The sequence below is a fragment of the Callorhinus ursinus genome, unplaced genomic scaffold (genome assembly GCF_003265705.2).
Source record: "Callorhinus ursinus isolate GAN/ISIS: 27379988/994484 unplaced genomic scaffold, GSC_fseal_2.0 scaffold34, whole genome shotgun sequence".
Taxonomy (NCBI): Eukaryota; Metazoa; Chordata; class Mammalia; order Carnivora; family Otariidae; genus Callorhinus; species Callorhinus ursinus.
In genome coordinates this window covers 12,734,809-12,757,360 of record NW_027397096.1, presented here as the reverse complement: position 1 = coordinate 12,757,360, position 22,552 = coordinate 12,734,809, and the positions used below count along the sequence as shown (strand labels likewise).

The 22,552-nt window shown below is 36.4% G+C and overlaps 1 protein-coding gene and 2 pseudogenes across 5 annotated transcripts in view; 2 read left to right on the top strand and 1 right to left on the bottom strand.

Moving 5' to 3' along the window:
• Nucleotides 1–22,552, top strand: part of VMP1 (vacuole membrane protein 1) — a 139,429-nt gene that overhangs the window by 42,784 nt on the left and 74,093 nt on the right. For all 5 annotated transcript variants that reach the window (XM_073879545.1, XM_073879544.1, XM_025851556.2 and 2 more), the window contains exon 6: nt 16,089–16,256. In XM_073879545.1, coding sequence (XP_073735646.1) covers nt 16,089–16,256 — 168 coding nt within the window. The remainder of the gene's footprint in view (nt 1–16,088; nt 16,257–22,552) is intronic.
• LOC112808433 (peptidyl-prolyl cis-trans isomerase FKBP3 pseudogene) lies at nt 4,650–5,413 on the bottom strand (annotated as a pseudogene).
• Nucleotides 19,212–19,550, top strand: LOC112808435 (transmembrane protein 256 pseudogene; annotated as a pseudogene).

Genomic DNA, 22,552 nt, shown 5'->3' with positions numbered 1-22,552 from the left:
CTGGGGGGGGGTGGGTGTTGTGCATAATAAGGCAGAATAATTGGACTTCCTTTATTGGCAAAACCGACTGTCCCTAACATCTGACTGTTAAGACTGTTGATGAGGGGCGCCTGGGTGGCTCAGTCATTAAGCGTCTGCTTTGGCTCAGGTTATGATCCCAGGGTCCTGGGATCGAGCCCCGTATAGGGCTCCCTGCTCAGCGAGAAGCCTGCTTCTCCCTCTCCCACTCCCCCTGCTTGTGTTCCCTCTCTTGCTTTGTCTCTCTCTGTCAAATAAATAAATAAAATCTTTAGAAAAAAAAAGACTGTTGATGAAAAATGACCTAATCTATATATGGCTTTTTCTTATTTTGCATAATAGTTTTATATTGAACATCACTACAGCCTCTTTATTTCCCCAGCAAATAAAACTACATTTACTCTCTGCTTTCTAAACAACACTGTAATATGTTTTTTGCATTAAATTTACTTAAATTTAGATAAACACCAGGCACAATGAATGACTTAAAATGTGATTTTTGGTTTTTTTATTTAGTGTATATGAGCCTGCTTATGATCTCTGGTATGTCTGTATGGTACGGTATTTTATTTTTTGATAAAAGAAAAGTATCCTTACTAAATAACTAATTAGAAATTAAATAGCATTTGTAGGGGCACCTGGGTGGCTCAGTCAGTTAAGTGTCTGCCTTTGGCTCAGGTCATGATCTCAGGGTCCTGAGATCAAGCCCCACGTCAGGCTCCCTGCTCAGTGGGGAGCCTGCTTCTGCCTCTCCCTCTGCCTGCCGATTACCCTGCTTGCGCAGTCTCTCTCTCAAATAAATAAATAAAATCCTTAAAAAAAAAGGAAATTAAGGGAGCACCAATTTTATTTCTAATGCAGGTATTTTTTTGTTCCTTTTTGTGCTATTTCATGAGCAAATTTTCCCTGGTAAGTTAGTGCAGCCCACTGATTTCATTCATTTACTTTACTCATTTTTTTTATAAGTAGATCAGATGTAAAAAGACTTCCGTAGCTGGCAGATTTTTCTCAGATTGTGCCTTCTAAGCACTCTTCTCTTGGATATTCATTCCCAGAAATCCATTAACAAATCTATTTTAGTCTTAACAAGCATGTAGCAGGTTTCCTTTCAGAAGATTTAGAACATGAGTGATCCAGGAATGCTTATTTACTAGTGGAAATTATGCCCAGAGTAAAAACAACAAGTTAATGAAGGTAACGTTGCTGCTGTTAATCTCTTTCATGCATCTCTGTTTGGATGAATCAAAATTTCCACCTTAATAATGGTCTGACCCAGGGCTAGACAGCCCAGTGGTCAGCATTTTTTCTGCAAAGAGCCAGATAGTAAATATCTTAGGCCATACAGTCTCTCTTGCAACTCCTCAGATCTATTACTGCAATGAGAAAGCATCCATGGACAGTGTTTAAAGGAATGAGACTGTTTTCTAATCAGCCTTTATACACAAAAACAGGTGGCCCAACTGCATTTGATCGGCAGGTTGTAATTTGCTAACCATTGCTCTAACTCACAGGGTGACAGTAGTAAATTAGAAGAAGCATATTGAGTATGAGAGCCTTAGTGACCCAACCACCTTCTAAGGATTTTTACAAGACACATGCATTTGACTCATACCTTTGCCAAAAAAAAGAATTACCACTTCTCTCTTCCAGGTCATAACATTAGATTTAACATGATGTTTTATAAGAGAGTATAGTTGTGCGAATGCTTGAATGGTGTGGAAAACCATTAAGGGAAAATAAACCAACTTTGTGTGAGGAGGGAAGTGGGAGAATTTCTTTCAAATGAGCTGCCTGATGATGGCAAGATTTAATTCTAATTTCATGTTGTAATCCTTGATGTGTGCAGTTACTAAATACTGGTTTTTACAACGTTGCGTTTTGAAAAGTAAGTAATTTATGGATTAAGTTTAGATTGTTATAAACAGTTGGGAGACCTGATGGGTTATTTCAGTAGCCACCTTAGGATTACTTCCCATTACTAGAAAAATATGATTCATAATCCTGTAAACAACCAGGTTAACATAAACAGGAACTTTGGTACTTGATAATGAGAAATACCTCTTAGGCATGCTCCTTATACGCACGTACATTATTATTCACGAAGTTACAAGACAAGCAGATGATTAAAGAGCCATTTGTAAACTGTAAGTGCCATTTATGATTTATAAAGTCTATTCTGTTTAACAATAACAGAAAGAATTGAGTCCTTTTGCAAGAATTAACGTCGCAAATAATGTGATATGTGAACACTTTTGACACTAGGTGGAGCAGTTTCTTGGACAAAGCCTTAACAAGCCCTGTGTTCCTTTCAAATAAACCCAGCTCCTAGAAAAAGAAGTCTAATGAGAACAGTAACTATCAACAATAATGGTAAAAGGCACCCAAATACTGAGCTATAAATAGAAGGCTGAATATATTTTACATATAACTTTCCCCTTTGGGGTGTGTGTGTGTATGTGTGTATTTTTTTTTTTTTTTTTAAGATTTTACTTAGAGAGAGCATGAGCAAGGGGAGGTGCAGAGGGACAAGCAGACTCCTTGCTGAGTGAGGGAACCCAACGCGGGCTCCATCCCAGGACCCTGAGATCATGACCTGAGCTGAAGTCAGACACTTAACCAACTGAGTCACCCAAGCACCCCCTTTGTCGTATATATTTTAACCATAGAATTCCTTCACCTTTGGGGATCAGAATGGGAGAGAGATTGACATATTGAAAACATTATAGAATTGCCTTGTCTAGATGCAGTTGGGATGTAGAAAAGCTTTGGAACAATTCATTCCATTGTGGAATAGATCAGGTTTTATTAGAAGCTATAACATCAAGGTGTTATCATCTGAATAGTATTAATGAGTCATTTGTTTAATATGACCATTGTAATATAAAAATATTTTTCTCTTTGTTATAAAATAAATATAAAAGTTAATTATGAGATACTGGCCTTTGTGTAAGATTCAAAGGCCTGTTTCTGCTTTAAAGTTTAGGATTATTTCATCACTAAAGTATGTGGTAAAAATTGTACATTTAAAAAATCTGACCTCTTGATTGCTATTGAATATTTATAGAACCCTTCTGTATATAGTTCCCTGTTTCCTTTAATGAGCAAGTGCTTTATAGTATGTATATAGTACTTTATAGTGTGCTATTAAAAAGCTGTTTTTTTTCCTTTAATGTAGACATTTCTTATACTTTGTGACTATTGGCTATTTAATGCATAAAGTAAATGTTACTTGGAAAACTGTATGGATATGGATTGAAATGAAATAGTGAAGTAGGTTCAGTAAAAGAAATATTATAATAATTGTTTAATGCCATGAGGTAGAATAATTCTTCTAAAAAAATGTTAGCCAATCTCTCTAGTTTTTTCCTGCTTGACTTCTGATTATTGCTTCATAGCTCACCTGTCTATCTTTCTGTAAGAGGGAAAAAAACCAAACAAACCAGGGAAGACATTGGCAAAAGTAGGATTCTGGTATAACTTGATACTGCTCTGTATAGGTATAATGACTCTGTCTATAAGTATGCAGTGATTCAGGGCTCTTGCGGGAAGACCGAACAGGCCCTTCTTAGAAAAGGTCTGTTTGTGCTTTTTTTGATGAAGGCATGATCAGCTCTTTTCCCTGCCTTTCCCCAAGAAATGACTCATCTATTAACTCTTGTGAGTATCACCACATCAAAAGAAGAAACCAAGGTCTCCAGGACATAGGGCCAGGTTTCCCAAAACAAAAGGGGTATGCATAGACTGGATAACTTCCTGCCCTTAAATCACTGTTTATTAATGTGTGCTTAAATGAAAGGTAAGGAGATTCAGTTTAGCTGAAATCTATCCTGTTGGGTATCTATTTTAAACAACTTATAATAACTTTTTTAAAGTTCTCTATAAATATGTGGTCCGCTTCTCGTGAATACTTAAATCAACTTTATGATCAAAAGTTGTTTAGGTTTAGAGAAGAAAAGTAAAACATGTCTAAGGATGTGGGGCTGGTTCAGTGGGTAGAGTATGCAACTCTTGATCTTAGAGTTGTGAGTTTGAGCCCCATGTTGGTTGTAGAGATTACATAAAAATAAAATTTTTTAAAAAGAAAACGTATTACGAATTAATTCAGTATAATAAAAATGACTTCAACAGGGTGTCCTTATAACTTGGGAGCTTGAAGTATAGAATTTACATTTTTTTGTTTTGGTTAGCAGTTTTATACTTACCATAATATGTTTTTACTATAGAATGTTATATAGGAGCACCTGGATGGCTCAGTCGGTTGAGCTTCTGACTCTTGGTTTCAGTTCAGGTCATGATCTCGTGGGTGGTGGGATCAGAGCCTCATGCTCAGCCAGGAGTCTGCTTGAAGATTCTCTCTGTCTACCCCTCCCCCCCACTCATGCACGTGCAGGCACTCTGTCTAAAATAAATAAATAAATCTTTTTTTTTTCAAGACACTGAATATGTTTTTATTGAGCCTTTTAGTTTACAACATGAGGTAAAAGGAATGTCATTTCTCCTTAAACAGTATTTTACACAGCTGTAGTAAAATATTTCAAACTTTAGGGAATTATAATGGATTATATATATTAAAAGTTGGGGATTGGGTAAACATTATCGGAGTTCTTGAATTTTCCAGTTGACTCTTCCCTTACAATAGTAACCAGCTCTAATTAGTTACATAAGTTTCTTCAAGGCCATGTTTTATTGTTGCTGATGTCTTTGTATCTGAAGCATTGCTATTTCAGTCAATATCCACTAATTCCACTTCAAAAATGAGTTTTGCATTTGGTGGAATTTTGGCATCAGGCTGTCCTTTCTTTCCATAAGCCCATTCTGGTTCAACCTCTAGTTGAGCCTTTTCTCCTTTACTTGTAGTTAAGAGTGCTTCATCCCATCCTCTGATAACTGCCTATTCCAACCTTAAAACTTAAAGCCTTGGCATTTTTCTTCTTCTTTGAACTCGTTTGAATATTAGTATCAAAAACAGTTCCATCCTGTAGTGTTCTGTATACCAGCAGTGAACAACATCTCCCTTTTTGGGAAAGTTGGTTTTATCTCCTTTTTTAAGAACAGATTTTATATATTTTGGTGGACCCTCATCCAGAGTCTCTTCGGACTTGGTTTCTTTGGGTTTATCTTCATTAAGCTTCACATTTTTCACCTGCTCAGATACTTCACTTACACTTTCAGTACCCTTGAAACGCTTACTTTCAAAAACATGGTTGTAGGCTGTAACCAAATGGTCCTTGTTAGCTGTCTTGGCCACATTTTTAATGTTTCCTTATAACTTATGTTCTGCAGGAAACGAATCTGAACCGTGGTCCTGTAGAAACTTGATAATGTCCTTCTTGGGCAGCTGCTTGCTGTGCAGCTGCTCCATGGTCCAGGCCCGCTGTGGTACGGCCGCCGCCATCTTCCCCCGCTCATAAATAAATCTTTTTTAAAAAAGAATCTCCTATATTCTTGCTGTTACCTAAGCTGTGCAGGCATTATTATTATTATTATTATTACTATTACTGCTGCTGCTGCTACTACTACTACTACTACTACTACTAGGCTTTTCATCAAAAGAGGAATGTGAGATAGAAGTCTGATTATATCTAGTAAGTTACTAGCAGATTCAGAAAAAAAACCCACTTTAATGCCCAAATTACTGCTTTTTGACATATGATACTATATTTTATAGAGAGGGACCAGAGGCTTAATTTGTAAACTTGGGACCTTCCTCACAAAAATAATATAAACACTAGTTAAACTTTTCAATGCCCGTTTGGAATTAATAATTTTATGCTCTAGCCTTCTAGAGTGATTTGCTGTACACCATAACCTTAAGTAAGTTGTTTTCTGACTATGAGGAGAAAAGCAATGATTAAAAGAATTTGAGGGGCGCCTGGGTGGCTCAGTCGTTAAAGCGTCTGCCTTTGGCTCAGGTCATGATCCCAGGGTCCTGGTATCGAGCCCCACATCGGGCTCCCTGCTCTATGGGAAGCCTGCTTCTCCCTTTCCCACTCCCCCTGCTTGTGTTCCCTCTCTCGCTGTGTGTCTCTCTCTGTCAAATAAATAAAATCTTAAAAAAAAAAAAAAAAGAATTTGAGAAGTAGAATTCTTGTTTGCAAAAGCATTTTAAAGTCCCCTAAAAGTCGAACTTAAAGAAAACAAAGGTTTTGCAAGTTGTACAACCATTTGTCATCTCCTTTCATTTATTTATCACCCAGATATTCCTAATGAATCACATTCCAGACTAACCACTGACTCCTTTTGTTCCGTAGTGAAGGAGTGTGGCAAACAAATGTTTTCCCAGTGAATCAGCACAGGATTCTTGATTTTATTACCTTTGCCCTAAAGTTTCCAGACAAAACTAATTGGAAATTTTGCCTTTGGGATCTCACTTGACTTCTGTGTATGGATGATGGATTAGGCTATGAATTGACATTACAGATGTTGTACATCTGTACTCTAGTCTTTAGGAATGTTTTATCAGTTCTAAGGGAACCGCCTAAGGTGGAAGAATGTCTGTTCCCTTATCTTCCTTATAAAAACTCATGCATACACATACTGCACTTTTATTTTTTTATTTTTTTTTTAAGATTTTATTTATTCATTTGAGAGAGAGAGAAAGAGAGAGCACGAGAGGGAAGAGGGTCAGAGGGAGAAGCAGACTCCCTGCTGAGCGGGGAGCCCGATGTGGGACTCGATCCCGGGACTCCAGAATCATGACCTGAGCCGAAGGCAGTCGCTTAACCAACTGAGCCACCCAGGCGCCCCACACATACTGCACTTTTAACATGATATCATATTCTTCATCTTGGTTGATAAAGAGATGTGGCTGAATAGGCTAACAATATTACCATTTTAGGTTTTTCCTTTAAAAAAAAAGTCTCTGCAAGAAACAAGGACCCCAAGTAAATCCAACAGTAGAGTTCAAAAGCAGAAAACATTTTTTAAATGAAGCAGCAGTGCACATACAAGTTTGTCATTTTACTAATGTAATTTTTTTCAGGGGTTAACATGAATATCCCACACCCTCTCTACAAAAGACCCCATTTTGTGTTTGTAGTACCAAGACTTCGTTCTCGGGCCTTTAATAGTACTACATTATTATCCAGGCACTACTTTCAGCTTCTCTTCACTACCATGTTAGGGTATTTTTGTGTTGTATAATTTCAGGAATGATACTTTATTCTTTAGGACAATTTTTTTATTCTAATTTTGTCTTAGAACTTTTGGTATATTACTATTCCTGAAGTTAGAATACAAATTGATTTCATAGAATTATCTCTGTTAAATTTTTTCAATCAGTCACTAAAACTTCCTTTTATACACTACTCAGGAAAGAGCTTAAGTTGTAGAAATATAACTTAAAATTTATCTTAAAAGAATAGTTTAAAAGTTAAAACACTTTTTCCACAAATACCTATATCTGCTCTTATAAGAAATTTTACCCCCAAATTAACTATGATTTTGCTCTCACCCACACATATTATTCCCTGGCCAAGCAAACATTTATCCTAGACAAGGCAAATTATTCCATGATCAAAACTTTGGAAAATATAATGTAATACATCTCATGAGACTAAATACATGAGGCAAAACCAGATGTCTGATATGTCACAAATAGCTGAATTATCTTACTGAGGTGACTTCAGTTAGAATGACTATACTGAATTATTTAAAAAAACAAAAAACCTAAAACCTGCCTCTTTGATGAGAATGTAACTTTTCATTGCAATCTTAACATTTAACCTCCTTGTCATTAAAGGAACTTCTATTGACATTAATTAGGAACTCTTGGGGGTTATGAGTACAGTTAGTGAATGTTACTTGTGACTTGATCTCTAGGGAATTTATAGAGCTGCTTCTGCTGGGGAATAACAGTCTGGGCTAGATATAGCTGTTTAGCTTCCTTTGATTACCACCTCATAGATTAAAGGATACTGACCTTCACTTGCCACTTTTCCTTGGATAGTGCTCCTTGTATTGATCTTTACCTTTCTGCATGGCACATCCTTTTAAATGCACCGAGATTCATTTTGTATCACATCATATGGTCTATCTTGATGAGTGTTTCATGTGTCCCTGAAAAGAACATAGATTTGGCTATTTTGGGGTAGAGTGTTCCATATTGTTCAAGTGTTCTGTAGCCATACTAGTTGTCAATTTAATTGTTCTATCAACTAATAAGAGAAGGATATTGAAATTTCCAGCTGTAATTGGGGATGTTTATTTGTCCTTTCACTTCTGTCAGTTTTTGCTCTATGTATTTTACAGTCTGTTATTAGGTGCCTACACACTTAGGGTTGTTCAGTCTTCCTGAGAATTAGTGATTTTATCATTATGAAATGTCCTTATTCATCCTCTAGTAATATTCCCTGTACCCAGGCCTACTTTATCTGATATTAATATGGCCACTCCATATTTTTTAATGATTATTTTAAATGAGTTATCTTTTTTCATCCCTTTACTTTTACTTTTGGGTCTTAATGTTTAAAATGGGCTTCTTATAAATGGCATATACTGAGGTCTTATTTTTAATCCAGTCGGACACTCTCTGCCTTTTCATTTGTATGTTTGGTACATTTATAATTAATGCAGTTATTAATATGGTTGGGTTTAAGGGCGCCTGGGTGGCTCAGTTGGTTAAGCGACTGCCTTCAGCTCAGGTCATGATCCTGGAGTCCCAGGATCGAGTCCCGCATCGGGCTCCCTGCTCACTGGGGATTCTGACCCTACCCCCTCTTGTGCTCTCTCTCTCACTCTCTCAAATAAATAAGATAAAATATTTAAAAAAATATATGGTTGGGTTTAAGTGTATCCTCAAACTATTTGTCCCACCTATTTTTTATTCTTCTTTTCCTACCTTTTTTTGGATTGAGCTTTTTTTTTTCGCATATGTAATATAACTGCTTTGCAATAGTATATTCTATTTTCTCCTTCCCATACTATATGGTGTTGTCATATATTTTACTTCTACATGTGCCATAGTTTTTACTTTAGACAGCTAGATATTTTTAAAGAGATTTTTAATGAGGAAGAAAAGTCTTTGATATTTCCAGTAGTCTTTACTTCTTTGTGTACATTAAAATTTTCATCTGATAGAACAAATTTTTTTGGCTTTTTTTGGTCTGAAAATGTTTTTGTGTTATCTTCATTTTTTAAATATAATTTCCCTGGATTCTACATTTTTTTTTTCCTTTCAGGACTTCATAGAAATAATTCCATTGTCTTTTGGTTTGCATTATTCTGACGAGAAGTCTTGTCTATATTTCCCTGTAGATAATTTATCTTTATCCCTCAGATTGCTTTTAAGATTTTCTCATCATTATTGAGTTATAGCAGTTTGATTATATTATGATTTTATATTATGATTATGATGATTTTCAGTGATCTGATTAAGTTTTATTTTCTTCGTATTTGTCTTGACTGAGGTTTCTTGAGTTTCTTAAATCTGTGAGTTCATGGATTGGTATTTTTCTGCACACAGTCCTCTCCACCAACATAAACCTTCTCCTCTCTTTCTGGGATCCCAATTACACATATAGTAGACTGGTTGGTATTATTCCACAGGTTTCTGAGGTTTATTTCTTTCATAGCCTTTACTCTCTATATCCTTTAGTTTGGACACTTTCTCTTGCCCTATCTTCAGGGTCTCTAATATTTTCTTCTCTAGTGTCTAATCTATTAATAATCTAGCCAATGAATTTTTCTATACAGATATTTTATTTTCAACCCTAGAAATTCTTTTTTTTTTTTTTAAGATTTTATTTATTTGACAGAGCACAAGTACGGGGAGCAGCAGAGGGAAAGGGAGAAGCAAGTGCTCTGCTGAGCAGGGAGCCCTACATGGGGCTCAAGCCTAGGACTCTGGGATAATGACCTGAGCTGAAGGCAAATACCTAACCAACTGAGCCACCTAAGCACCCCTAGAAGTTCATTTTTTCATACTTTCATTTCTTTCCTCATGTGTTTATGTTTTCCTTTAAATCAGGTATCAACAATTTTCTGTAAAAGGCCATATAGTAATTATTTTAGACTTCATGAACTATAGAGTCTTTCAGAGCTATTCAGTTTTGCCATTGTAGCACAGTATTAGCCAGACATGAAATGTAAATGCATGCACATGGCTGTATTCTTTGAAACTTTGTAAAACTAGCATGGGTCAAATTTGGCCCATATTTGAAGTTTGTCAATTGCTGCTTTAGATCTTTGAACATATTTATATTTACTGTCTTTGGTTCCTGTCTGCTAATTCCATTATCTCTGACATTTCTGTTTCTGTTGACTAATGTTTCTTCCGGTTATAGGTCATATTTTCATGCTTCACAGATCAGTTTTTTCTTATTAGATGCTGGACATGTATCATATTGTTGATTGTATGGATTTTGTTGTCTTCCTTTGCAGAGCATCAGTTTTTTTGTTTTGGTGGGCAGTTAAGTTACCTATGGATCAGCTTGATCTGTTTAAGGGTTTAAAAAACATTTTACGGCCTATCTGGAGTAACTGTTACTCTAGGCTCTTTCCAAGGTCTTCTTCCCTGAATGCTATCTCTCCACTTTAGCTGGTTGAAGTGCAAGTATTTCCTAGTCCTGTGTGAACTCTAGGAATTGTTTAGCTTACAACTCCCTGTTGTTTTCCTGCTGCTTGTACTTTGCCTAGCCCAATGGAATCTCACTGTAGCCTGCAATGCAGCTTTATGTGTCAGGGCCTCAAGGGGACCTTGTGCATATTTCTAGAGTTCTTTTTCTGCATAGCTCCCTCTTATAAGTATTCTGTCCCACAGATTTCAGCTAGTCAGCCTCCCTAAACTCAAATTTACTTCTGAACTGAGCAAGACCGCTATGCTTTTTCTGTTTGTTTATTATTTTTAGTAATCTCTACACCCAATGTGGGGCTCAAACTCATCACCCCGAGAGCAAGAGTTCATGCTCTTCAGATTGAGCCAGCCAGGTGCCCCAAGACCACCGTGCTTTGCTTGCGCTCTTTCTCTTTGGATTTTGCTATGATCATGAAATGTGTCTACAGATGAAAAGCGAGTCATCATAGGGTTTCCTTATTTGTATCCCTTCTCTTAGCAGTCAGAAATCATGTACTGCCTGTGGTACAATGCCTGAAAAGAATTGTTCCATATGTTTTGTCCAGTGTTCTAGATTACTACAGATGTAAAAGTCTGTACCATTTACTTCATGATCTGAGACAGAAAACCGCCCAACCAAAGGCCAGGACCTCTAACCCATACATATCAGTACCTGCGTACTCCCAGCACAGCTGTAACTTCCTGCTCAGTATATTGTGGGGTTTTTTTTTTTTAATATGTTTCATGGTGGTTTTGTCCAGATAGCCTTTTCTACTTATACAATAGCTGTTTGTCTTTATCCCTTTTTTTTTCATTTAGTATGGTTAAAATACGATTATTTAATATTTCATACATTGCAGTGGGACTTGCAGGTTTTGAAAATAAACTTAAAAGGTAGTTTGAATATGTGTAACCTTTAAAATTATTATAATCAAAACCATTTTTTAGTTTTGGTATTTTTTCTGTAAGCTAATATTTATTTCAGTCAATTCAGTTACATTTGGGAACCATCAGCCTATAATGTTGAAAAGAACTTGTGAGGTTTCTTACAGTTAGCATAGTTTAAACTAAAATGTCAAGGTACCGGCTAAATGGACTCTTGAGAATGAACAAAGGACAAGAATCTGAGTTATTTGTGTCCATTTTGCCGGGAACCACCACATCTGATCTAAGGCTGAGTGATCATGACTTATTATTGTGGTTATGGAAAGTATATATCAGTTAGGTTGTGTGAATGAACTGTCCTTTCTTTAGGGAAAAATTCTCATCAGAGTGCTGAAATTTTCCCTTTTTAGAATTACTTAAAATTGAAACTATGAATAAGTGTTTTATCTTGTTGGGTAGTGTCTTTGATCTGTTGAGGTACATATTATATCTATATTTCGAGAATAGAAATGTAGTTTTTTCTTTCCTATGTATCCCAGAAATCTTAGTTTAGCATCCAGGACCGTTTAATTTTTGTTCATTGAGAGTTCATTTCTAGAGTTGAGGTGTGAACTGTTCCTACATCTTACAGGGGACAATTGTGTGAGGATATCGTGGACAAACCCTTGAATTTCTTCTGTTTTACTTACTGGTATCACATTTTTCTTTTGTGTTTTCAAACATTTCAGGTGGAAACTACATTGTTTTTTTTTAATTGCATCTGATACTTAGCTATGTGTGCAGTAAGAAATTTTTTACCTAATTCAATTATTCTGAATTCCACAAACTTTAAACTTGTTTTTTTTTTTTTTTTAAGAATCACAAAGTAAGGGCGCCTGGGTGGCTCAGCTGGTTAAGCGACTGCCTTTGACTCAGGTCACCATCCCAGAGTCCTGGGATCGAGTCCCGCATCGGGCTCCCGGCTCAGCGGGGAGCCTGCTTCTCCCTCTGACCCTCTCCCCTCTCATGCTGTTTCTCTCTCTCTCTCTCTCTCTCTCTCTAATAAATAAATAAATAAAATCTTTAAAAAAAAATCACAAAGTAATAATTTCCCCCAACTGTGAAATCTCTTACGCATATAGTATTCAAAGAAGAAGTTGTGAATTTCATGGTTAATCATAATTTTTAAGGAAAATGTGACTGATCAAAAGTATTTATGTAATTACTTTTTAAATGTAAATATTGCTGTTTATGGATTTCTGTGAATTAAAACTCAAGGAAAAGAGGAACAGACTAAAACTTCACATAGAATTTTTTGGTACAGAAAAAAACAAAATTTTTTTAAAGATTTTATTTATTTGAGAGAGAGAGAGATCATGAGGGCGGGGGGAAGGTAGAGGGAGAAGCAGACTTCCCACTGAGCAAGGAGCCCAATGCGGGACTCAATCCCAGGACCCTAGGATTATGACCTGAGCCAAAGGCAGATGCTTAACTGACTGAGCCACGCAGGTGCCCAAAAAACTAATAATTAATTGATTCAGTGCTAAGTGTAGAACTTTATTTTTTAGATTTTATTTGAACACATAATGCCAATTGCATATAGCGAGAAATGTAGCTTAGATTTATGAATATATTTTTCCTATTAACATGCAACAAAAAGTTTTGTTTTAAATCACCTTTTATCTTTTATTTTAAGATTTTATTTATTTATTAGAGAGGGAGACAGTGGTAGCAACAGAGAGGGAGCACAAGCAGGAGGAGGGGCAGAGGAAGAGGGACAAGCAGACTCCCCACTGAGCAGGGAACCCAACTTGGGGCTCGATCCCAGGACCCTGGGATCATGACCTGAGCGGAAGTCAGGTGCTTAACTGACTGAGCCACCCAGGCGCCCCCATCACCTTTTATGTTGATAACAATAGGTCTTTAATGTTTTATTTTCATTGTTGCATCTTGTGCACATTTGTCTTTGAACCACAATTCTTTTTTTTTTTTCAGATTTTATTTATTTATTAGAGAGAGGGGGAGAGAGCACACACACGCAAACATACGAGCAGGGCGGGGAGGGGGCAGAGGGAGAGGGAGAGAAAATCTTAAGCAGACTCTGCACTGAGTGTGGAGCCTGACACTGGGCTGGATCTCGCGACCCTGAGATCATGACCTGAGCCAAAGTCAGACACTTAACTAACTGAGCCACCCAGGTGCCCCTGAACCACAAATTCTTTTACCTTATGATTTAAAAAGCCTCTCTTATATACAGAGACCACTTACTCTATATGTATGTGTATAGAGAGAGCGAGAGAGAATAAAATTATTTGTACCTTTTACATATATAACATAATTTTATATTATATTACTTACATAACTTAAAATTTATTATCCTACAAAATTTTATTCTACAAATATAGTATTTTTCTTCATAATAACTAATGGCTAGTACATTTTGAGGGCTTATTATAAGCTGAGTACTTTATATGAGTTGACTGATTTAAACCTTATAGTATCCCCAGAATGCAGGTTCTGAAGGTATTTGATTATTTCCATTTTATAGATTAGGAAAGCAAGACTCAGAAAGTAAGTGACAGAGGCCAGAACCTGAACCAGAACATCTGGCTCTAGAAGTTATGCTATGGCCACTATGTCCTCAGTATGCTTTACCCTTGTGTGTTAGAGCAACATGTTAAGGATGTCCAGGGTTTAGCTCTGACACCTCATGAGAACTTTGGAAATTATTGTTAGATTTTATTGACATATTTGATTATATTTGGGGTTTTTAAATTTTGGAGCTGGATAAAACTAAGAGTCTTAATTCTTTTGCCTTGCAGAAGAGTAAACTGAGGCCCAGAAAGGTTAAGTGACTTTGTCTAAGTTTAATTTCTGACCCTTAATTTACTATTCTCCCAATGGTTCCCAAACCTAGCCTATTAGAACCTAACCTATTTGAAATTCTAAAGGAGCTTGTTTAAAACATACAGGTTCCCATCCCCACCTATTGAATAAATCTATGCATAGGGGACCCATACTTATATATTTTTAAAGATTTCATTTATTTGAGAGAGAGAGCATGAGCTGGGAGAGGGGCAGAGGGAGAAGCAGACTCCCTGCTCAGCAGGGAGCCCGATGTGGGGCTCAATCCCAGCACCCCAGGATCATGACCTGAGCCGAAGGCAGACACTTAACCAACTGAGCCATCCAGGTGCCTCAGGAATTTATATTTTTAGTAAACTCCCTACTTGGTTCTTATGCAGGCCCCTCACTTTGGCATACATGTGCGCTTGGGAACCATTGTGTTTAAGCCTTTATCACACATCTAATATTAATCCATTTTAACCAGTGTGATTATTATTAATTTTTGTAATATTTTAAAATAAAGGTACATAGCAACACAAAAGCTTCCATAGAAAAAATTGCTTTAAAAGAAAAACTCGGGGCACCTGGGTGACTCAGTCAGTTAAGCGTCTGCCTTCGGCTCAGGTCATGATCCCAGAGTCCTAGGACTGAGTCCTGCATCGGGCTCCCTGCTCAGCGGGAAGCCTGCTTCTCCCTCTACCACTCCCCACTGCTCATGATCTCTCTCTTTCTCTCTCACGCTCTCTGAACAAATAAATAAAATCTTTAGGAAAAGAAAAAAACTCACTGATACTGGTTCCACACTTTTGTTTTAGGATCTGTTATCTTTGGGGAAGGTAAGTTAGGTAGTTATTTCACCAACTGTTTTTTAAGTAAGGACAAAAAGTGGTATTCTCAAATTATGCCTAAAAGAATAGGGCACAGGAAGTTTCTGTCACAGGGTATAACATTCTTACAATTGGGAATATAGGTAAAATCAGAATAAAGCCAGAAATCATATGGTTTCTAGAGGTTGCTGTTGGGGGAGGAGATTGATTACAAAAGGACATGAGGGAACTTTTTGTAGTAATGGAAATATTTTATATCTTGATTGGTTGTGGTTATATGGTTGAATATATTTGTCATAATTCATTGAACTACAGACATAAAAATAGTGACTCTTACTATATATAAATTATACCTCAATAAATCTGAATTTTTTTTTAAAAAAGCCAGGAAGCAATTCTGAGAAGTATTTTTTTTCAAATTACTAACTGTAACTTGAAATATTTAGTTAGATTCATGTTATTTTTTTAATATATTTTTTAAAGATTTTATTTATTTATTTGACAGACAGACACAGAGGAGGAACACAGGGGAGTGGGAGAGGGAGAAGCAGACTCCCCACGGAGCAGGGAGCCCGATGTGGGGCTCGATCCCAGGACCCGGGGATCATGACCTGAGCCGAAGGCAGATGCTTAAACGACTGAGCCACCCAGGCGCCCCAGATTCTTGTTCTTTAAAAGCTAAGATTTTTCAGGGTGCTTGGGTGTCTCAGTCGGTTAAACATCTGATTCTTGATTTCAGCTTAGTTCATGATCTCACAGAGTGAGATTGAGCCTTGTGTTGGGCTGCACGCTGGGTGTGGAGCCTGCTTAAGAGTCTGTCCCTCTCCCTTTGCCGCCCCCCCCAATAAAAATAAATAAATAAAAGCTAAGATTTTTCTATTTACATATAGTAATTAAGATACTGTTAAAATGACATGTGTATTGATAATTCCTTTTGCTTTAATATTTCTCATCAGAGGTTTCTCATATTTGTTTTATAGGGTCCACATATAGCTTCAGTTACATTAGCTGCTTATGAGTGCAATTCAGTTAATTTCCCCGAACCACCCTATCCTGATCAGATTATTTGTCCAGATGAAGAGGGCACTGAAGGAACCATTTCTTTGTGGAGCATCATCTCAAAAGTTAGGATTGAGGCCTGCATGTGGGTAAGATGTCCATTTTCTTCTTTGTCTAAAATTAACCTCACCATCTTGATACTTTGTTGTACCTCATTGAAATGGAGTCCAAATATATATATCTACCTAGCAAGTCAATAGATAATTCATGAAGTCACCAGTTATCCACTTACAAGTAAGAGAAACCCTTTAGAGTTTCCCCTATTCATGAATGACATTCAGAAGGAAGGCATGAAGCCAGGGGTATCACAAAGCAGTGGATGCCAGGTAGACAACAGGAAGGAAAAGGAGTACGGATAATGCAACTGTACTACTTTGCAAAATTTTACCAATGTTTATAAATTTGATAAACACATAGCAAGTGGTTATATATCAGACCCAGACTGGTAAATGTTATGTCTCTCTCCTATATTCAAGATACTCTGTTTATACTTAGAGGTTAGAGGGCTTATTTCATTTTCTGAGTTGTTAATAATATTGAAGTAAGGTCAGATATTTTTTAATAAACCAAACTTTACTGTAGTGGAGGTATCAGACTATATGGTTTTCTATGGTGATCTTACTTTCAATTGTACCAATTATTCTTTTATGGTTTGCTTAAGTATATTTTGGGAAGCTTTTGGACTGTATGTTCCGTGGCAGATTATTTTAATCTATACAAAGCATTCTTTTTTTTTTCCATTGTGCCAAATTCATTCAAGTGTGTATCATTAAGGAATAGTTCCTTTGCTAAAGACTTCTATTATCATTTGAATATTTTTTATCATTTGGACTCATTAACTTGTATGTTCCCTGTAACTTTTTTCCCCTGTGTCTTATAAAACAAAACATATGGACAGATCACTTAAAAATCTCAACTAAAATGAGCATGAATTCCACATCCACAGAAGAGGCAGAGTTTTCAAATACATTTGTTTAAATGTTAGCAAGGATGTTGGGTGTGGTTTTTTTTTTTTCAGACTATCTTGGTTTTTAGTATAAGTTATTTGTCTGTTACAGTATATATACTATAAACTAGTGTGTTGTATTTTAAAAGAATTATAAGGGAAATGCCATATATTGAATTTGTTGAATATGAAAGACAGGAATAATTGTCATATTTCCTGTTACTCTTTTATAAATACTGGAAACAGATTCATTGTATTAGTTGCATATGTCTTATAAATTTGACCACATTAGTCTTTTGATGACAAATAATTTTTTCTTTAAAATTTATTTATTTATTTGAGAGAGAGAATGAGATAGAGCATGAGAGGGGGGAGGGTCAGAGGGAGAAGCAGACTCCCTGCTGAGCAGGGAGCCCAATGCGGGACTCGATCCCGGGACTCCAGGATCATGACCTGAGCCGAAGGCAGTCACTTAAACAACTGAGCCACCCAGGCACCCTGATGACAAATATTGAAATAACAGAAAATACTGGGAACATGCTAGAAAGAGACCATGTATATAGATTTTGGTTTTCAGTTTTGCTTTTGTTCTTTGATAAATGATTTACGTGGCTGGATTAACACTAATGCCAACAAAGAAAAACTTCCATTGCAGCTGGCAGTGATAATTGGCTCCTCCAACTCCTATAGTTCATATTGTCTGAAGGGCTCATTTGGCTTGGCTCCATGCATGCCTTAAATTAGTTAACTTGGCTGGTGTAGTGGCTTACTTTCCCAAATAAATTTTAAGCTCCTAAAAAATAAAGACTGTACCTTAAATTTATTACCCTCACAGCAATCACCATTAGGCTTTGCACATAGTATAAGACTGTCGATAAGTACTGATTAATTGGCTAAGTGCTCCTCATATTTCCTTTTTTAAATTACTTGTCATGTATAAAGTATACCACATATCAAGTTATGTTTAAATTGGTTCCTTTTGTTCTCAACATTTATATGGATAGTCCTTCCAACAAAAGGTGCTGGGAAAACAATATTCACATGCAAAAGAATGAATTTGGATCCTTACCTTATGCCGTATGTAAAAATTAACTCAAAATGCAATGAAGACCTAAACTTAAGAACTAAAACTATAGGGCACCTGGTGGCTCAGATGGTTAAGCATCTGCCTTTGGCTCAGGTCATGATCCCAGGGTCCTGGGATCAAGTCCCGCATCGAGCTCCCTGCTCCTTGGGAGCCTGCTTCTTCCTCTGCCTCTCTCTCTCTCTCTTTGTCTCTCATGAATAAATAAATAATCTTTTAAAAAAAAGAACTAAAACTATAAAACTCTTAGAGGAAAATATAGAGACAAATCTGCATGATGTTGGATTTGGCAGTGGTTTCTTAAATATGACCCCAAAAGCATAGGCAACAAGAAAAAAAATAGATAAATTGAACTTCACTAAAATTAAAATCTCTTATACATCAAAGAACACTAATGAGAGAGTGAAAAGACAACCCACAGAATGGGAAGAAGTGTTCATAAATCATATATTTGATAAAGGTTTAATATCCAGAATGTTTGAAGAACTTCTACAACTCAACAACAAAAGACAAACAACCCAATTAAAAAATGGGCAGAGAACTTGAATAGACTTTTCTCCAAAGAAGATATACAAATGGCCAGTAAGTGCATAGATTCTCAACATCATTTAGTCTTTGGGGAAGTGCAAATCCAAAACACATGGAAATATCCCTTTACACACACTAGGATGGCTGTTACTTTTTTTTTTTTTTTTTAAAGAAAACAAGTGTTAGGATGTGGAGAAATTGGAATTTTTGTAGATTGTTGGTGAGAATGTAAAGTGATTCAGCTGCTGGGGAAAAGAGTTTTGTGGATTTTCAAAAACTTAAACATAAAATTACCATATGATCCTCCTCTAATTCCACTCCTATGTAAATACCCACAAAGAGCTGAAAACTGGGACTCAGGTATAAGTATAGGTACTTGTACTTCAATGTTCAGCAGAATTATTCACATTTTCAGAAAGGTGGAAACAACCCAGTGTCCCTCAGCAGATAAATGGATAAACAAAATATAGGTGACCATCCATTGCCATGGCCGGGTCAGGGGCTGCTTTCCACTGCTTGGGCATCTTGTCCAGAGCCAGGGCCTTAGGCTTGGTCTCCTGCGGGGTGCACGGTGCCGTTTCCGAATGCCTACAGGAAGGAGCTCTTTGACAAGACCAACAAACACCATTTCTTACACAGCCTGGCTCTGTTAGGGGTGCCCCATTGCAGAAAGTCCTCTGGGCCGATTACTGCTAGCCTCTGGAACCACCGTATTCTGCACCAGCTTTTACTACCAGACTCTTGAGTGGAGACCCCAGCGTCCAGACGTTAGCCCCCGTAGGAGGGAGCCTGCTAATCTTGGGCTGGCTCGCCTTGGCTCTTTGAGCTTTCTTGTATTTGATTTCTGGGTACTTCTTTAAGAGTTGGAGCAGGGAGGGGATTAAAAGAGAAAGGCCCCTCCCCCCCAATGTAGTATGTACATATAATGGAATATTATTCATCCATAAAAAGGAATGAAGTTCTGATTCGTGCCACAATATGGATGAACCTTGAAAACATTATGTTAAATGAAATAAGTCATTACATAGAAAGACAGATATTGTATGATTCCATTTATGTGAATTGTCTAGAAGAGTCAAATTCATAGAGACAAGAAGTAGAAGTTACCAGAGTTGTGGGAAATGAGAAGTTAATGCTTAATAGGTGCAGAGTCCATTTGGGTGATGAAAAATATTGGAGATAGATAGTGGTGATGGCTGCATAATATTGTGAATGCAATTAATGCCACTTAGTTTTATATTTTAAAATGGTTAAATGGGATATAGTCATAAAAAGTCCATGCTACTGAGGTTGAGAAACTTAATTTAGAATGTGTTGGCCTTGATTCTTACGGTTTACCTTTCACAAATGTGGTCCCGTTTGTGTTCATATCCATATGTTCTTTTCAAGAGAATGTCTTGCTTGATTAAAAACTTATTTGAAATTTTTATCTAATTTGTACTTAGCAAACTAAAATGTCTTTACAGACTTCACTATCATTGTAAATGTACTGAATAAGTAAAATCATTAAAATACCAAGTACTTTCAATTATAACATAAAGACCAGGGTTACCCTCAGTTTCAACTTGTTCATATGGGTCTTAGGAGCACGCTAAAATGAATTGTTTGATATTGTTGATCGTTAGTTACTTTTTTTCATTTGCACCTTTTGATCTTACACAGTTTGGCTGTATCACCAGTGCAAGGCTTCAAAATTTTTTTCACTCATGAATTCCAATAACAGTTATGTATCCAAGCACTGGAGATTCAGAGTGAGCAAAACTGAACAGTCTCTTACCCTCATGGAGCTTTACATTCTAGTGAGGGAAATAATTATCATGAAAAAAAGGTATAAGTAAATATCATGGGAAAATTATACATATAAATATGAAGGAGAAATCTGTATAACACAAAAATTTTCCCTAATTTGTGATTCAGGGAAGATTTCCATGAAGAAGCAATGTTTCAGTTCCAATCTAAGAATGATAAGGAGTAAAGCGGGACAGCAGGGCAGGGAAGAGAAGAGCATGTGTGTTGACTTTTAGATAAAGAGCATCACCCTTTAAAGTCATTTATTTGTTAAGTTCATGGTTAGAGGGTGTTTATTGTGGTAATATATGCATAATGTAAGTTTTACCATCTTAACAGTTTTTTTTTAAGATTGATTTATTTATTTTAGAGAGAGAGAGTAGGGGGATAATATCTATTCTACTTTCTGCCACTTTGAATATGTCTAATCTATATAAATGGAATCATATAACATTTGTTTTTCTATGTCTGGCTTATTTCACTTAGCGTAATGCGTTCAAGTTTTGTACATGTTGTAGCACATGTCAGAACTTCATTCCTTCCCGAAGCCATTTTAAAACTGACCCAAGAGAAACTGGAAGGAAATCTTCTCTTTTATTTGCAAAACAGTCTTGATGATTCTACTAGAATTGTATAATTGTGTTTTTTTAAACATTGCTGTAAGAACCCTGAATTTGTCAATGGTTTACCCTCCTAACTTCTGCTCTTTACCTCTGATTTATGTTTGTAATTGGAATATGTAATAGAAAAATGATTTTGTTTTAAAAAAGTATTAATACACAGATAATACAAAACTGTAATTTCTGAGAGTCAGCTTATGTAAAATTTTCTGCTCTCCAGATTTTTACCATTAAACTTATGATTCCCAACATGGAAAAGCAAAATGCTGCTGATTTGCTTTTGAATCCACTTGACAAAACTTTTTAAGAATTCAGGATCTTTCTCCTCCCCCAAATCTTTGAATAAAATTGACACTCCAGGGGCGCCTGGGTGGCTCAGTCGGGTAAGCATCTGTCTTAGGCTCAGTCTTGATCCCAGGGTCCTAGGATGGAGCTCCGCATTGGGCTCCCTGCTCAGTGGGAAGTCTGCTTCTCCTTCTTCCTCTGCTCCCCTGCTCCTGCTCTATTAATCGCTGTCTCTCTATCACAAATAAATAAATAAAATCTTTAAAAAAAAATTGACATTCCAGGAAGATATATTCCTCTTGGTTTTGCATATTTTGTGCATGTTAAACTCTTTTCCAATTCAAGAAGCATGAACTTCAGGGTAACCAATTGATATGGAGCACATGGTTTTTAGAAGAGCTTTCTGAATTATTTCTTGACTAAAAACCATTTGTCTCTTTGTTTTGCAATAAGGAAGCCGGTTATTTCTTCCCCTTAATTAAACCTAGGCTGACAGTTTTTAGTGTTCCCCAGTTCTGTTTTGGTTTTTTGTTTTGATTTTGCAAGAATTATAAAATTGTTTTGTAAGAATCGTGAGATTATGGGACTGCAGTGTCTAATTTGAGATAAATGACTAAATAAGCTTTTATGTCCAGAATATAATGTGTTTGGGGGGACCTGTCTGGATGACTATATTTCTTTTATTTATTTATAAGCATAAAAAACAGAGTATTGACTCGTGATCACCATTCTTTTTTCTTGATAATGTGGGAAAACATGAGCAGAATTAAACTTTAACAATAAATACGTCAACCAAGTATAAGATAGTATGTAGCTCTTGATTTCATTTCAGTCCATTATTACTTCCTTTTTAGCTTTAAGGAAACTTGTCATGAGTTTGAATCATATGATTGCTTTCAGAACTATTGAACATTTGAGTTAACAGGTTTTAAGAGAAGTTCATGTTTTGAATAAAATTTTGCAAGTAATTTTTCTTCCCATTTTTTGTAAGGGGAAAAAATTTAAGTATAGAGAATTATATAATTAATTTAATATATTATCACCCAACCTCAGCTAATATTAATTCCTCACTAATATGATTTATCTATATCCTTTGTCACTTGGCTGTCAATTATCTTGAAGCATATCCTACAT